This window comes from Ailuropoda melanoleuca, chromosome 9 (assembly GCF_002007445.2).
Source record: "Ailuropoda melanoleuca isolate Jingjing chromosome 9, ASM200744v2, whole genome shotgun sequence".
Taxonomy (NCBI): domain Eukaryota; kingdom Metazoa; phylum Chordata; class Mammalia; order Carnivora; family Ursidae; genus Ailuropoda; species Ailuropoda melanoleuca.
Genome location: NC_048226.1, coordinates 2,206,777 through 2,223,530, shown reverse-complemented (window position 1 = coordinate 2,223,530; position 16,754 = coordinate 2,206,777). Strand labels below are relative to the sequence as shown.

The 16,754-nt window shown below is 54.0% G+C and overlaps 1 protein-coding gene across 3 annotated transcripts in view; it reads right to left on the bottom strand.

Moving 5' to 3' along the window:
• IL16 (interleukin 16) overlaps window positions 1-16,754 on the bottom strand; it is a 71,265-nt gene that overhangs the window by 10,970 nt on the left and 43,541 nt on the right. The window contains exons 6-12 of one of the 3 annotated variants that reach the window (XM_034667798.1): window positions 16,439-16,512; window positions 15,218-15,437; window positions 14,823-14,940; window positions 12,635-12,767; window positions 7,627-7,714; window positions 4,943-5,421; window positions 1,253-1,403 (exon numbers count right to left, since the gene is read on the bottom strand). In XM_034667798.1, the coding sequence (XP_034523689.1) occupies window positions 1,253-1,403; window positions 4,943-5,421; window positions 7,627-7,714; window positions 12,635-12,767; window positions 14,823-14,940; window positions 15,218-15,437; window positions 16,439-16,512 (1,263 nt within the window). Of the gene's footprint in view, window positions 1-1,187; window positions 1,213-1,252; window positions 1,404-1,575; window positions 1,729-4,942; window positions 5,422-7,626; window positions 7,715-12,634; window positions 12,768-14,822; window positions 14,941-15,217; window positions 15,438-16,438; window positions 16,513-16,754 lie in introns of those variants that run through there. The other 2 variants (XM_011224774.3, XM_011224775.3) reach the window with 2 other exon arrangements.

The window sequence follows — 16,754 nt, the reverse complement described above, 5'->3', positions numbered from 1 at the left end:
TGGACACGTGACCCTCCCGGGGCCCCCAGGTCTGATCTCGCCCTGGTGAAGAGTACGCCACTCTGGATTTGTGCTCTGGGGGATGCTTGACACCCAAAAGCTGCCCAGCACGAAGAGGACTGACCCCTGCTGTCCCCTGTCTCGGTGCGGGGCCTCCAGGGATGCAAACTGTGACAGCGTTAAGCCTCCAACATATGGGAGATTGTCTGCACAATCCAGAAGAGCTGTGTGGTTATTACGGACCCCGGGGCTTTTCCAGGGGTCCCAGGCCTCTCAGCCCGGTTCTGCAGTTATCTACCGCTCCGTTGCAAGGGGCCGATCTAAAGCTCCGTAGTCGGAGCTTCCACCGGCAACGCCTTTGCACACGGGGGAGGGGCGCTCTTGCGAGGAGAGCACAGCACCGTGGCATTCTCCGCTGTGTTCCTCAATTGGGGTGACTAAGGGAAAGGAAAGTGGAGGAGGGGAGCCCGCCGCAGTGGGGCACCTGCTCGGGGCAAGATGGGTCAGATGTTTCCACCCATAACGCCCCCCCCCAACCCTCTGGGAGCCACTCATGGGCTTTTCATGGAGGATTTCTCGAACAGGCATATGGTTTGTAGTCACTACTCGGAGCTCCCGAGGCCTGAGCTGGTTTGCCTCCTCTCTCGGTCCCTCTGTCCCTCCCTCTCTCCAGCACCCAGCACAGAGCCTCAGGAAGCTAGGTTTCGACACATGTTGGGGTGACATGTGATTTTCCACACCTCGCTGATGAGTGATGGAGGCTCAGAAAAGCAAAGAAGGTCGCCCGGTGGGGCAGAACCAAGTGTCCTACATGGGTCTCCCTGACCCCAAGTCCTCTGCCCTGACCCTAAATCCTGTACATATTCATGTCTCAGCACATGGTGGGGGGCTCGGGAGCACGTCCTCCCTCACGGACGCATTGCCCGCAAGCGAATGCAATGCCTCATCCCCAGCCTGGGACACGAGGGGCACCGCGTGCTGGAGTGCCGCCCCCTCCGTCCTCCCGCCGACTGTCTGGACCAAGCCCCTCCACGGCATCGCCGGTCCGACCACGGGGTCCCCAGCCTGGCAGCGGCCCCCACAATCCTGCCCCCGGGCACCTCGGGGCTCCTGCCTGCTCACCAACGTGCATCCAGCCGCCACGTCAGGCACAAGCCTCCATCCCCAGTGCAAACCCACATCCTCACCTTGTTCCCGGACTGAAACCCAGAAGGTCCTTCCTCCCTTCAGGGAGCCTGAGCTGAAAGCCTACCTGGGCTGCCTCCTCTCCTCCCGGGCTCGGCCTCCGAGGAGGGCGCCGTCGGCGGGCCCGCCGCAGGGCCGGGGCAGCAGGCGAGGGCGCGGGGGGCTCTCCCCGCTGTGTCTTCCTGCAGCGGTGGCGGTGGCAGCTGCTTTCTGGCTTCCTGTGGTGTAAACAGGAAGTGAGACCGCGTGAAAATGGTGGCCTCAGCCGTGAGAGGCAGGCGCACACGGCTGGCACCGGAGAGCCCGCGCCCGGCTGCTCCCGTGACCGGCTGCCCGGCAGCCCTGCACACAGGGCCCCTTCCTTCCAGGGAGCCCGTGTGCTGCACACACCTCTTCCTTGCCGAGCGTCAAGTCCCTGGGCCCCGTGTGACAGGGACAAGAAGCTTGGGGTGTGGAGGGCGGCTGCCGCCAGGTGAAGCCCTGCCCCGGGATGGGGGCAACAGCAGGCCCCTGGTCTTCGGAACGTAAGGTTAGGACACTCGGAGCCAGATGTGTGTCATCACTTCCTGCACGGCTCTCCATCACGGCTGTGTCGCAAACACGCAGCGAGGATGCCAGGCCCTCGGCACCTGTGCCACGGCTGCCCTCTGCCGCACCTGCCGTGGCCTGGTCAGTCTCTGGCAGGTGTGTTCTCCCCACGGAACCCAGGATGCGGTCTCAGCCTCCTTCGTTACACAGCCTCGGACGAGCCAGACCAGCCCCAGAGCCCCCGGCTCCTGCTGGCCTGGAGTTTGCATTCCCCCAGCACCAACAAGTTGCTGCTGGGTCCCCGAGGAAGCAGACAGGTGGATGAGGCTTCCTAGAGAAATGCATTCTGTCTGATTCTTGAGCAAAGAGTAAGACTTTCCCAGGGAGAGACGCAGAAAAGGAGCGCTCCAGAGAGCGGGGCACAGTGAGAGGGACACGCGTGATGCCAGCCCAGACGAGAAGGAGAAGGAGAAATGTCATCACAGGGACGCCTCCACGTCCACTCGTGGGCAAGAGCAGTGCTGGCCGACGCTGAGGGGGCCTCCGTGTTCTTTCATTCCGGGGCAGGTGGAATGATGGGCAGCTGTTTGATGAGGCTGCACCCTCCCTCCCTCCCGAGAGGAAGGAAAGAAGGGGGAATAAATGCCTCGTTTGGGACTGAAACAGAGATGGCAGACGTCTGTGGCCTGAGATGAACATCTGCGCAGGCAGTGAACATTCTCTGACAGAGACTACAGAACTGGAAATACGTTCCAGAGCCTTGGCCCCACTCAGCCCCGTGGCAGACCTGAGCTCAGGGACAACGTTTGGAAATACAGGGAGACCAAGCAACTCAGGAATCACTGAGCTCCTTGAACTAGTCCTTTGAAGAAGCAAGGCTGGGCCGTGGCATTCGAAGCTTGAAATACTAGGTCGGTGGCATCTGGAACCCTCATCACACAGGAAAAATGACACGTGGCTAGAATTCGACCTTGCTCATTTGGGAGCTCCGGAAGGTGACATCTGTCTACACCCGTGAGTCACTGACACTCTTTCAGGCTGACACTCTGCTACCAACCACAGTAGTCAAAACAACTCTGCCTCTTGGAACAGACACGAATGTGTAACAAAACAACAAAGTTTCGCTGACACACCTGATATTACACCCTCTTTGTGGGAGGGTTTTTTTTTTCCTCTTAATTAGCCCTGAAATAAATTCAAGTTTACTCGAATTTTTCTGAAAGCTTCTTTGAGCTCCTTCCCCAGCACAGTGCTCAGTGAGTGAGGGAGAAAGGGGGGGAAAGGAGAAAAGACAGACGCGTGGGCTTACAGGGCAGACAGTGGGTTTTCAGCCCAAGTGATGGTCTGAGCTGATTTCCTAGGAGGGAGAGAATTGGTCTTTTGTTGAAGGAACTATCCCAAGGGTCATTTTGGTTGTGGAAGTGAAGTCCCCATGAGTTACAGGATGGGAAAGATTTGGGGCTTGTCCTGGAGAGAAAAGGCTGCAGGGGGGGCTGGGAGAGAAGGAGGAGGCAGAGGGAGGGACAGGGCCAAGGAGAGACACATCGCGTGAGAAACCCTAAGAAATGGTCCAGGAGACTTGAGGACTGAGATCCAGCCTTGCTTCCTGGTGTTGTCCTTTCTCTGCGACCCCCACTCCCAGTAGAAGTAGGTCGTGTGGCTTGTGCTGCTGACAGGGGCCTGCTGGCCACATGGGACCAAGCGGAGGGACAGAGCAGGACAGCTGCTGGCAGCAGTGCGGGGTGGGGGCGGACAGCGGACCCCAGTCCAGGGAAGGCTGCTCAGAGAAAGTGTCCATGCTGAAGCCCCTGCCTGCACTTCCTGTAGAAACCCTGCTTCTCCCTCCAGCCAGCTCACCTGGGGGCACCTGCCGCCCTGCCCCGTCTATGGCCGCCCCCCCCAGCCAGGGACCCCCAGGGCATCGCCAGGAAGCCCCACACAGACCTCCCCTGGCAAAGCCACTCCTCCTTTCCTGAGTCTCTAGAAGCAAAGTGAAAAGTCTGGTTTCTCCACCTGCCTGTTCCTCACTTGCCCTTCCGGACCCGGAGGAAAATGTGACATCTGCTGAAAGCAGGGGGTGGGGGAAGGGACCCACCTCCACAAGCCTGTCAGGCCCAGCTAAGCAGCCACATCCGCTGCTCTCTGCAGGACCTGCTTCCCTTTCAGTCTCTTCCGCTTCCTCCTCGGGTCACTCTCCCCTCCTGCACAGACCCCCCCCCACCACCACTCTGGCCTTGGTCCCCTCCTGCTTGGCCAACCCGATGACTGGCGGTTAGGGGAATGTCCCAAGGGCCCCACTGCCACCTGCGTGGCCATGGCAGCTGCTGGGGTCCCGGGTGTGAAAGGCAGCGTAGCCTGGTGGTCGAGCTGCTGGCAGAGGGAGCTTGGGCTCGGCCCACCCTCTTCATGACTGGGCCCCTGGCCCCCGGGGAGGGGAGGGGGGATAGGGCCGAACTGGGGCAGTGAGCGCTCAGCACACGGCCTGGGCGTAAGAATGCCCGAGCTGCAGCAGCCGCCTGGCCGTCGGTGGGCCTTCCTCTACGGGGCTGGCACGGGGCTGCCGGGGCGGAAGCTGAGGTCGTTCACGGATGTGCCGGAGGAACAATCGCAGCCATGAACCCACGTGCGCCTGAGGTACGACTGTGCATCGGACTAGATGGTTCCACGGAACAAGCAGGGAGACCCCACACAGCCCAGTGAACAGGAGGGGACACTGAGGCTCCGAGAACTTGGGATCGCCCCGCCCAAGCTCCACCTAGAAGAAAGTGGCAGCTGGGCAAGACACTGGCCAGGGTCTCACCCCCCATGGACTAACTCACTTCTGGAAGCGGGTAACCAGCTCCGTGGGGAAGCCGCTCTGCCTGCCCCTCACCGAATGGCCTTTCGGGGGCTCTGCTGGGGCTCCCTCAGGGCGAGCCTGAAAGGTGACCCCCGCGAAAGCAGCCGTAAACCCCAGTGTATTTTAGAAGGGAGCCCAGAAGTCACTCCGTGGGAATGGGGCTTTCAGTTTTCTGCCAAGCTTCCAGTCTTTGCACGGTCAGCCCTGAGCTCTAGCGGGGCCTCTTCTCTCTGACGGACAGAGCAGGAGATGCCGTCCTTCCCCACGGCCGATGCTCGGGCTCGAGCTCAGAAACAGCCGTACACACGACCAAGCACAAATCTGAACAAGACCGCGATTCCTGGCTCTGGAGCTCAGGAGAACATTCGACCGGTCAGACACCTCTCTTACCTGGCCACACGTGGGCAAGGTGTGCCCAGAAGGGCATAGGGAGTCCTCTCTCTCGTCCAGACTCTTCTGAGGGTCACTGTCACTTTTAAAGTATTTTCTGGGTGGAGGCTTGGGCTTGGAGGTCGTGGGCTTTCTCACCAAAATCTCAAAGGATTTCTTCAGTTTCAGGGGCGGGTGGCTGTCCTGCGTCCCAGGGAGGGGTGGGCTCTCCTGGGGCAGCCTGGAAGGAGCCGGGGGAAGCGCCCCGGGCTCCTGCCCCAGGGACAGGCTGGGGCTGTGGGAGGGGACTTCCAGGTCTGAAGGCTGCTGCTCGCAGCCGCTAATGGGACTCCCCCCGGGGGAGCCGGACATGTAGCTGCTGTCGCTGCTGGAACGGACCATGATCTTCTGGGCCCTGCGATGCGGGGGTGCTGAGTTCTTCTCTCTCTCCTTCTCCAAGGTCGGCCGCCCATGCCAGCTACTCTCTAGCCTTTTGACACCTGCCGTGGAAACACAGGGGACCCCCCACAGCTGAGCTTGGAAGGCACACAGACCCTTGGCCGCCGTGCTCCCGACGGCTCCAGGCTGCACCCCGTACCCCCAGGCTGTCTGCTGCTCATCTGAGGTCCCTTTGGATTTGGGGCCCGGCAGTCTTGGGTTTGGCCCCAGGCGAGCTGTACGACTTTCATTTGGGAAAGTCACTCAACCTTTCTGAGTGTCCATGTGATGGAGATAGAGATACAACCCCAACTTGCCCATCGAGGAAGGGCTTGCTGTCCCACCCTTGGGGACCCCCTGCTTGCCACTGTCAGCCCCTCCAGGGACTGCCTCCAGGGACCTGCCTCACCCAAGGGGCAGCTTGTTTCCAATGACTGATGGAGACGGGCTGTAAAGGAGGGGCCGTTCCTGCCAACCAGACAGTTCTAACGTGCCGCTTAGCCGCCGAACTCGGGGGGCTGGCTGGAGCTGTGCATCAGCTCTCCTCTCCCTCTGCCCCCCTTCTGCTCCCCTCCCCTCCACAGGCTCCGATCCTGGGACTCTTCCAAGGTAACATCCTGCCAAACACCATCTCAGAGCTGACTTCCGACAGAACCCAGCCAGCAACACCCCATTTTCTCATCTGTAAAATGGGGATAATAATTCCAGGGCCACTGGGCTTGTTTCAGGGCTCAGTATGAAAAAGAGAAAACACCTGTGAATGTGTGCAGAGCCTTGTACCAGAAGCTACCAGCTGGGGATGAATCAAGACCCCAAACCACAGTTTCTTAGGCAGAGGCCCCTTTCTCTTCCCTTCTATCCAGCCTTTCTTCCTGGGTCATGCCCCCAACACACCCATTCTCAGCACCAGGAGCCACCCACACAACCCTAAGAGGCCCTTTTCCTCTAGCTGCAAATTGTTCCAGGTGTTCCTTTCCTAGAATCAGTGCCCACAGGAGTGGGAGGAGGCTGAGGCCCAGCCTCTTGCTCAAATTCCAGCTCACTCTGGAAGGCCCGGAGAGCAAGGAGAGCCCCATGGAAGAGAATCCTAAACCTTAGGAGAAAACCAAGGTCAGCCAAGCTCACAGTTCAAATCCTCTTTAAAAAAAAAAAATTCTTTCACTTTATCCTGGCCATAAAACAATGCACCCTCATTAGGAAAAAACAGCTACAAAAAAGGAAGAAATGAAAGTGCAAGTTCACCTGCAGTCCTATCAGCTGGACATAACCACTGTTGAAATATTTGTGAGTTCCTCTGCTGCATTTTCCTGAGCGTAAACGTGTGTGGAGTGGGTAGAGATGGTAGAACATGGTTGAAATAAAATGTCGAGACCATTCCTTTCTTTGAACATTTGCAGACAGTGTAGCCTCCTTGTCAATATTTGCATGTTCTTCTATCATACGCTCCGTGATGACGTGGCCAATGCTCAGCGGCCGAGCGCTGAGCGGTTAGAGCCCAGGCGCTGGAGTCAGCTAACCCTGTTCCCGTCCAGATGCTCTGGGCACTACACAGAGTGATTATGGGTAAGAGAGCCTCTCGGGGACCCACCTTTTCCTTAGAAATGTGCACAAAGGGGGACCCGGGTGGCTCAGTGCGTTGAGCACCCAACTCTTGATTTTGGCTCAGGTCATGGTCTCAGGGTCTTGAGAACAGCCCTGTACAGGGCTCTGAGCTCAGTGAGGCACCTGCTTGTTCCTTTCCCTCCCCCTCTGCCCCTTCCCCTCTCTAAAATGAATAAATATATTTAAAAAAAAAAGAAATGTGCGTAAGAATCATATGTGAAGATCTGGTAAAATAATGCATGAATTAGCCCAGGTGTCTGACATCAGAAGACCTTAATAAAAGTTAGATATGATATTATTAGATATTAGCTCTAAAGAGTCTGTTATTATTAACTTGGGGTTGAAACCTCAAATGCGTACAGGGCCACCTGTGCAGATGGCAACCTGGTCTCACAGGGGACAGTGGGGACTCCAGGGGCTGGGAGAGTGCCTGCCTGTCGAAACAAATTCAAGTTCAGATGCTTCTATCATCCTGTGGCTCCCACACAAAGCAAAAATGTGAGCCGAGCTTCGCTGGTGGGCTGCTAGCTTTCAGCCTTCGTGCACGTGTCATGCTTGCCCGTGATCACTGTGACGTCCCTGAGGGAGAAGGCGAGTCAATGGCTACACCCTAAGCCGTCTAAGAAGGCAAAGATATCCAAGTCAGAACTCACTGTCTCCCTTACCTTCCAGACTCCACTGATGCCTCTCCTTCCCAAACTTGACGTTCTCCACAGCCTGGGCTACAGCTTCTTTGAGTTGCAATTCAGAGACCTAGGAAATACGAGTCACCCGCTCAAGTAAAACAGCAGACATGTCTGCATCATGCTCCGAGTCCTGTACCAGCTCTCAGGTGGGGCGCCTGGATTCCAGGGTCTGTCCTTCCAACCCACTCTGCAAATAGCTGACAAATCCCACTCTGGAAACACCCTATTGATTCCAGAGCATCATCTTGTCGGTGAAGTCCAAAGTCTGTCATTAAAGGGGTCTCTGAGGTGGCCTCTCTCAACAGTCCAACCTTCTCTCCACTGCTCACTGAGAAACCTCAGGCAAGGTTACCACTCGACAGTTTACCTGTGGGAGGATTCCGTTCTTGGCAATGCTGCCATGACATCATCATCATCACCCTTATCATCATCATCATCATCATCATCATCACCACCATCACAATCATCATCGTCATCATTGTCATCATCGTTGTCATGTCATCATTATTGTCATCATCATCACCACCATCACCATCACCATCATCGTCGTCATCACCATCATCACCATCATCACCATCATCATCACCATCATCACCATCATCATCACCATCATCACCATCATCACCATCATCATCACCATCACCATCATCACCATCATCATCACCATCATCACCATCATCATCACCATCATCATCATCATCATCATCATCACCATCATCACCATCATCACCATCATCATCACCATCATCATCATCACCATCATCATCATCATCATCACCATCATCACCATCATCATCACCATCATCATCATCACCATCATCATCACCATCATCACCATCATCATCACCATCATCATCATCACCATCATCATCACCATCATCATCATCATCATCACCATCATCACCATCATCATCATCATCATCATCATCACCATCATCATCATCATCACCATCATCATCATCATCATCACCATCATCATCATCATCATCATCATCATCATCATCATCATCATCATCATCATCATCATCATCATCACCATCATCATCATCATCATCACCATCATCATCATCATCATCATCATCATCATCATCATCATCATCATCATCATCATCATCATCATCACCATCATCATCATCATCATCACCATCATCATCATCATCATCATCATCATCATCATCATCATCATCATCATCATCATCATCATCATCACCATCATCATCATCATCATCACCATCATCATCATCATCATCATCATCACCATCATCATCACCATCATCACCATCATCATCACCATCACCATCATCACCATCATCATCACCACCATCACCATCATCATCACCATCATCACCATCATCATCATCATCACCACCATCATCATCATCACCATCATCACCATCATCACCATCATCATCACCATCATCACCATCATCATCACCATCAACACCATCATCATCACCATCATCATCACCATCATCACCATCATCATCACCATCAGCACCATCATCATCACCATCATCATCACCATCATCACCATCATCACCATCATCATCACCATCAGCACCATCAGCACCATCGTCATCATCATCACCATTTTACTGTCACAGGTCACTAATCACCTTAAAGTAATAGTTAAGAGTAAGACTCTTGGAGCCAAACAGACTTGTGTTCAAGTCCTAGTTCCTCCCCTTTCTAGTTGTGTACTCTTGAAAAGTTACTTAACCCCCTGAGCCTCAATTTCTTCTTCTGTAAAATAACAATAATAGAACCTATTTCCCAGTGAGGTCAGAGGGTTTTTAAAAAATAAACCATTTGACACCAAAAGTAAAGGCAACAACAATAAAAATAGATAAATTTGACTACATCAAACTTAAGATCTGTGCATCGAAGGACACAATCAACCAAGTGAAAGGCAACTCATGCAACGGAAGAAAATATTCATGTATCTTATAAAGGATTATGCTCCAGAATATATAAAGAACCCCTACAATTGAACAACAATAACAACAAAAACCAAACAGCCCGATTAAAAAATGGGCAAAGAACTCAAATAGACTTTTCTCTAAAGATGTACAAATGGCTGGTGAGTACATGAAAAAGTGTTCGATATCACTCATCGTTGGAGAAACGCAAATCAAAACCACAATGAGGTACCGCCTCACACCCATAGCATGACTGCTATGAAAAAAGCAGGAAACAACACGTGTTGATAAGGATGTGAACGCCGCTGCTGTGGAACACAGTATGGCAGTTCCTCAAAAAATTCAAAATGGAATTATCATATGGTCCAGCCATTTCACTTCTGGACACAGACCCAACAACGATGGCAAGCAGGGATACGAGTAAATATGTGCACACCTGTGTTCGAACAGCATCATTCACAATAGCCACGAGGTGAAGCAGCCCGAGTGACCACTGACAGGTGAGCGGAGAAGCAAACTGTGGTACATACACACCATGGAGCATCCTGGCGCCGTAACGAGGAAGGAAAGGCTGACACCTCCTACCACGTGGATGAAACTTGAAGACGTTTTGCTGAGTGAAATAATTCAGTCACAGAAGGACAAGTACCATATGATTCCACTTGTATGAAGTATGTAAGGTAGGAGCACAGAGACAGAAAGTAGGATGCTGGTTTCCAGGGGCTGGAGGGAGGGGGAATGGCAAGCTGTTCAGTGGACATGGAGTTTCAGCCTTACAAGAGGAAAAGAGATCTGGAGATGGATGACGGTGCTGATGCCCAAGGAGGGGACCGTCCTTCACGCCAGCGAACTGTATGCTTAAAACGGTGAAGACGGTGAATTTATGTTGGATATATTTTACCACAATAATAATAATAATAAATCATTTAAAGTGCTGGGCATGATATCTAACCAACAGTCAACCCTCAGTGCAGGGAGCTGGTATCCACAGCAGTCCTGCCGGGTCAAGACCATGCCCCCGCTCCAGGGCTGAGGAACGAGAGGCTCTGAGAGGTTAGATGGATGTCCCAGAGGTCAGAGAGAGTGAGGAGCAGAGCTGGACAGAACCAGGCATCCCGCGGCGCATGAGCACTGGACTCCCCTGCCTGCAGGGCCTGTGCCCCACACCCTGGCTGTCCTTTCAAGACCTGGTTTTGTTTTCTGGGCCACCGGGACCCTGACTCCCTCGCGCCCATGGCCCTCACTCCTCATGGCCTCTCTGTGTGTGCGCCCCACCCCTCCAGCCAGAACCAAGTGTCACAAGGCCAGGGTCCCAGCCTTGGTCCCCCACCCAACTCCTACCCCACTGCCCTCTCCCCACGGTGCCCCAGCGCAGCAAGCGACCCCGAGGCTGCTTTCTCTTCTTCTCTCTCCAGAGGTTTAGATGAATTACTTGCTTGCCTTCATAGGAAGCTTGCTTTGCCTAGAGTGCTCAACCCCAGGGCTCCCCAGTGGAACACAGCTGGGTCTGAACCCCACCGCGCAAGGTGCATCCTGATCTGGCCGGGACTCTACCTCTGTCTTGCTTCCGCGGGGAGTCTGGAGTCTGTCGGCTGAGAGCATCAGCTTTAAAACCTAGCTTCTTCGCCTAGGAACTCCGCCGTGAGGCGAGCTGCTCTTTCCCTTCTAAGCCTTGGTTTCCTCCTCTGTGACTTGGAAGGGAGAACCACACTGACCTCGGAGGGGTTTTCAACAACTAAACGCAATCGTGTATGTCCCATCTTTCTGCAAATATGCCTGGCACATACAAAGAGTCCATAAATAGTGATGGCAAGTATCACCAGGTTCCCCAAAGGAACCTCACCAATGCCCACGGCCACTGCTTCCCAGGCTCACTCCGAACTGGACCCCACGCACCAGCCATTATCAGCTGTGAATCTAACTGCCTACTGGGTACCCCACAGGCACCTCAATCTCTTTACACCCCACATGAGACCATTTCTTCCCTCCCAAGCCCCCCCTTCCCTATACTGCCGGTGCTGTTGTCATCGCTCAGTCTTTGGACCCGAAAACACCCATCATCCTAGACCCCCCACACCCCAGGCTCATCAGCCAACGATATGACCAATTCTTCCCGAATGTTCCCGAGCCCCCTTCTCCTCCATCCTCATCTCACATCTGCTGTGTAGTTCAGGCCCTCACCATCTGTTTCCTTCCTCTTCCAGACTCCAGGCTGCACCCACCCCACCCCATCCTAAACCCTGTCCTCCACCCTGTCCTCCACGGCACCATCAATGGTTAAAAAATAAAATCCGAGCATATTCCATCTACAGCCACAGTCCTACCCTAGCTCCTCACGCCCACCGAACACAAAGCGAACCCCTGAGCACGCCGTGGGAAGCCCGCTGTAGTGTCGCTCCAATGCCACACCGGCCCGGATCCTTGGCCTCTCCTCCCAGGACCCGCATCCCAGCCCCACGAGCACCCTCCACTCTCTTTCCATGACAGGTCCCTTTGTGACTCTACAAATGAAGCCTTTGTCCCCACTTCATGGATTGACCTTCCTCAAATTCTTTGCCTGGAACAAACTAACTTCTGGTATTTCTTGCTTTATCCAACCTTCCTTTCTCTATCCCTCTATTTCCAGAATACTTAGACTCCATATTGCAATTATTTCTACGTCAGTGTCTCTAGCAAGACCGTGAGCTTCCGGAGGGCAGGACCGTGTGCTAGGACATGCTCAGCTCTGCCTGCTCAGGGATGGACAGTCACACAGTAGGTCCCCACTAGACGCACGGGTGAATTGACTGATCTCTGGCTTCTCTAGCACGGATGCTGGGTCTATATTTTCCTGCCCTTGAGCTTGTAGCCCAGCAGCAAGAGCTCCCCTGAGCTCAAGCCGATTGCCTCTGGTGTCTTGGAGTTTGCCGGTGGACCCCTGCTGTAGACCCGTGTTATGACACTTGGAACAGGTTCTTGGAAATTCAAGTCCAAACCCAACCAGCATCACCTGCTTTCATCCATGTCTCGTTCGAAGCTGAGTCTGAAAGGGAACCTGGCTGGAAGAAGGTGCCCTGGTGGCCTGTTACCTGTGGGTCTGGATGTCGGCTGACGATGATGGGGACTGGCCCGGGACTGCAGTGACTCAGGATGGCGTAGGCCTCGTTGAGCGTCATGCAGTGCACGGGGGAGTCATTGATTTCCACGATCTCGTCACCGCACCTGTGAACGCGTACACAGGGAGCCGTCAGCAAGCTAACCAATGTGCCGTTCTTATGCTCCGTGCCCGGAAGTCCCGCTCCTGGCTGGGCTGTTCGATGAGACCTAAAAATTACACCAATAAGAGTTCCTTCGCCACCCGACTGACCTTCAGAGCAGGACAGACCAAAGCAGTACCCTGCTCACCCCCTCACTGCTCGGCCACAGTGGGGGGCGATGTTTCTTACCCAGGGTGGGACAACATGAACAAAAGTTTGTCTGCAACTTTCTTCCTCCTTTTCCCCTTTAAACTATGCCTAATTGAGATTGAGGGTGTAGGTGAACCAATATAAGCGATTAACCAATTAACCATGATTTAACCAATCACATCCTCTCTCTGGGCCTCAGCCTTCCCATCTGTGGAATGGTTAGGAGGAAAGATGGACACCGTGTGTTCTAAAAGGTAAAGAAGAAATGGCTGGGCTGGGGAGCGGCTCAAGTCCTTGCAAGAAGAAGTAAGGAGAGAAGGTACGGAGTGCGTGCTTGCTGTAAGACGGGAAGTGAGTTATGGAAAATTCAGATTTGTTCTGTTACGTAACCAGAAAAAAAAATGTGAGGTAGAAAAGAGGGATGCATCTATACACAGAGGATATGTGCAAACCAACCCCCTTGTCTCCTAGATGGGGAAACTGAGGCACAGAGGGTGAAATTATCTCAATAAGAGCTTAGAGTTAAAAAAGCTTTTCCTGTAAAAGGTCAAATAGTTTCAGGCTTTGGAGGCCACACCGTCTCTGTCACAACCACCCAACTCCGACGTTGTCGCATGAAAACACCGGCCACAGAAAAAATGTGTCAAAATGAGTGTGCTTGTGTTTCAATAAAACTTTATTAAAAAAAAAAACCCAAGCAAGTGGTGGGCCCCAGTTTGCTGACCACTGGCTGATCATCAGCATGGCAGGGATCAGAACACAGGTGTCCGGGGACTGATGCCACTGCCCCCGCACTGCGGTCTGCCGCCTCCTGCTACAGGTCTGCTGAGTCGGACCCCCTTTGCTAAGAAAGTACCATTTTCACTGCTATCACTGAAGACCACGGCCATATGGCACCAGATGCCAAGGAAAGCAGAGGCTTCCAGAACAATCCCTACCCTGCTGCAGGTCTAGGAGGGAGGACTCTCCGTCTGAAGGGACTGGGGCTAAGGCAGTTGCTATGACTCTGTAATTATGTCCTGAGTGACAGGACGGCAGCTCAGCAAGTCAGCCATCGCTGCCCTGCTCGTGACAACGGCAAATCCACCTTGAACTTGAAGCACCATCAAGACGCCATGCTGAGCTTGGCTTGCCCTTGCCTACACGCAATTGTAGGAAAGAAAGCCTTTAAAAATACGGCAAAACTCTCCTGATGCAGCAAAACCCAAACCCAGGGAGAGAAGGTATAGGAGAGAATGTACGTGAGCTGGAAGTACGGTAACAGGTAGACTGGGGTAAATGTCACCAGACCCAAATCACTGGGAAGAAAACTGAGACCCAAGGCTCCTCTTAGAAGTCCTTTGTAGCAAAATATGTCTGCAGTGCCTGCAAATATTTTGTTTCTGCCCTCAAGAAACTGAGTTAATACTACCGATTGGCTTGGTAAGCTTCTTTATCCGTACAGGGCACACAGGCAAACCTCGCCGGAGCGCCTACGGATGTCACTGTAAATGCTCTCTTAGTGAAATCAGAATTAAATTGTGGTCACTTCATGTTTTCCGTTTCGGACCGTAATTCCCTGAGATGATGCCCCTTGAACTGCAATGTGCACACAGATCCCTGAGGATGTTATTAAGATCCAGATTCCAGCGCAGGAGGTCTGGAGAGGAGCCGAGATTCTGCACACCTACTGCACTCCAGAGTGATTCCAGTGCCATGGGCCGGGGACCGCAGTCTGAGGAACAAGGCTCTGAGCCACTCTTGGGTCACTCTAAATACTTTGTCTCCAAATGAATCTCCTGGCTTTCTAAGGAATTCCTTCCCTCTGCTGTAAATCAAGTGTTTTTCTGGGGGAAGGGGAGGGAGTTCCGACACAGAAATAAGGACATACCGGAGCCGTCCATCCAAATGCGCCACAGATCCGGGAGAGAGCGTGTGGACGAAAATGCCGGAGATGCCCTGGAAATAGGGCACGCTGCACAGGCCGATCCCCAGACCAACGCCAGCCTCTGCCGGGCGAGCAGAAGAGAGCACGGGGGCTTGTGACCCAGCTCCAGAAGACTTCATCTCCTGCCACGGGGTGGGGGAGCGCAGGTGCCCGAAGGGGAGTGCCCGCCCCGGATCCCCGGCCATGTGAGCTGCTGCAGGGACCCCAGCCCTGCTCCTAGGGGCGCGGGGCTGTGTGTGGCTGGGCCTTGCCATGCTTAGTCCTATTTTACCCTAGGGGGTGAGAGGCCCAGGCAGGAGGGCAGAGGCAGAAGGGGAGAGGGAAGCGGTACCACCTACCTTTCTGCAGAGAGACCTCCACCATGACCCTGTCGTTGGGCTTGGCCGTGCTGGCGGGGGCGGTGGGGCTTTCCAAGCCGAAGGAGCTACTGCTGTCCTTGGCAACACAGGTGCTGGAGCTCAGGGAGCGGCACAGCGGGGGGGACAGGAGGCTGCTCAGGGAATGGGGCGCCGTCAGGCGGGTTCGCACCGTGAGGGTCAGGAGCCCTTTCTTGGCTTGCTGAAAGGAAGAGATAGGGTGCCGTAGCGCTCAGCCATTGTGTGTGTAACTGTGTGTGTGCCCACGCGTGTGGACGTGTCCGTCTCTCGTGTGCCCACATGCGTGCACATGTCTGTCTCTCCGTGTGCCCACGCGTGCACGTGTCTGTCTCTCCGTGTGCCCACACGCGTGCACGTGTCTGTCTCTCCGTGTGCCCACGCGTGCACGTGTCTGTCTCTCCGTGTGCCCACGCGTGCACGTGTCTGTCTCTCCATGTGCCCACACGCGTGCATGTGTCCATGTGTGTATGTTGATGCGTACGCCCACATGGGTACATGGGTCTGTGTGTGTGCGTGCATGTGCACATGTGTGCGTATGTGGTGTAATCAACACACATCTGCATGTATCTATACAGATATGACACATCACACGTGTAACATAAATGCATGTGTACATAGATGGGCTGGATGGATTGACAGAGTCTCGAATTGAACTGATTACGTGGAGACTTAAAAACATCTTTTCATGGGGGCGCCTGGGTGGCACAGCGGTTAAGCGTCTGCCTTCGGCTCAGGGCGTGATCCCAGCGTTATAGGATCAAGTTCCACGTCAGGCTCCTCCGCTATGAGCCTGCTTCTTCCTCTCCCACTCCCCCTGCTTGTGTTCCCTCTCTCGCTGGCTATCTCTATCTCTGTCGAATAAATAAATAAAATCTTTTAAAAAAAAACATCTTTTCATGGTTGCCTTAAAAACTATGAACAGATTTGTAAACATGTCAACATAATACACTGAGCGTTTTAAAACAGTCCTACAAATCTTAAATAGTGGAAACACCCCTATTGCAATCCTGATTACACTCGTATTTTCCGAGCCATGTCTTTTTTTAACACTGCGCTCAGACCTGCATCCGCGGGGTGCCCCACGTCAAGGATCCCACAGTTTGAATTTGCAGGTTTGAGTGAAGGAAGTTTCCTTTGCGCAAAGCCCGGGAGTCTGGCCGTGTACTCAGAGCAAGCAGTCACCTTGAACTTCTGCAAAGCATCCTGATGTGTCAGTCCAGCCATCGATTCACCATTGAGTTCCAGAATTTCATCCCCTGTCGGGAGAGGAAGAGATCACAGCACAGAGGAGTGTGGCCCAGTGAGGGGCGTCCACGCACACAGCCCGGGAGGAAGCCTTCCCAGCCTGGGCTCTCCCCCTGGGCGGCAGGTGGGCAGCAGTGACGGGCCCCTCCTCCCTCCCGGTGGCAGATCTGGGGTCCTTGGCCAGCACACAAGGCCTGGCCTGACCTGTCCTGCCCACCTTCTGGTTCAGCCCCTGCCCTCTTGCCTCCCCGAC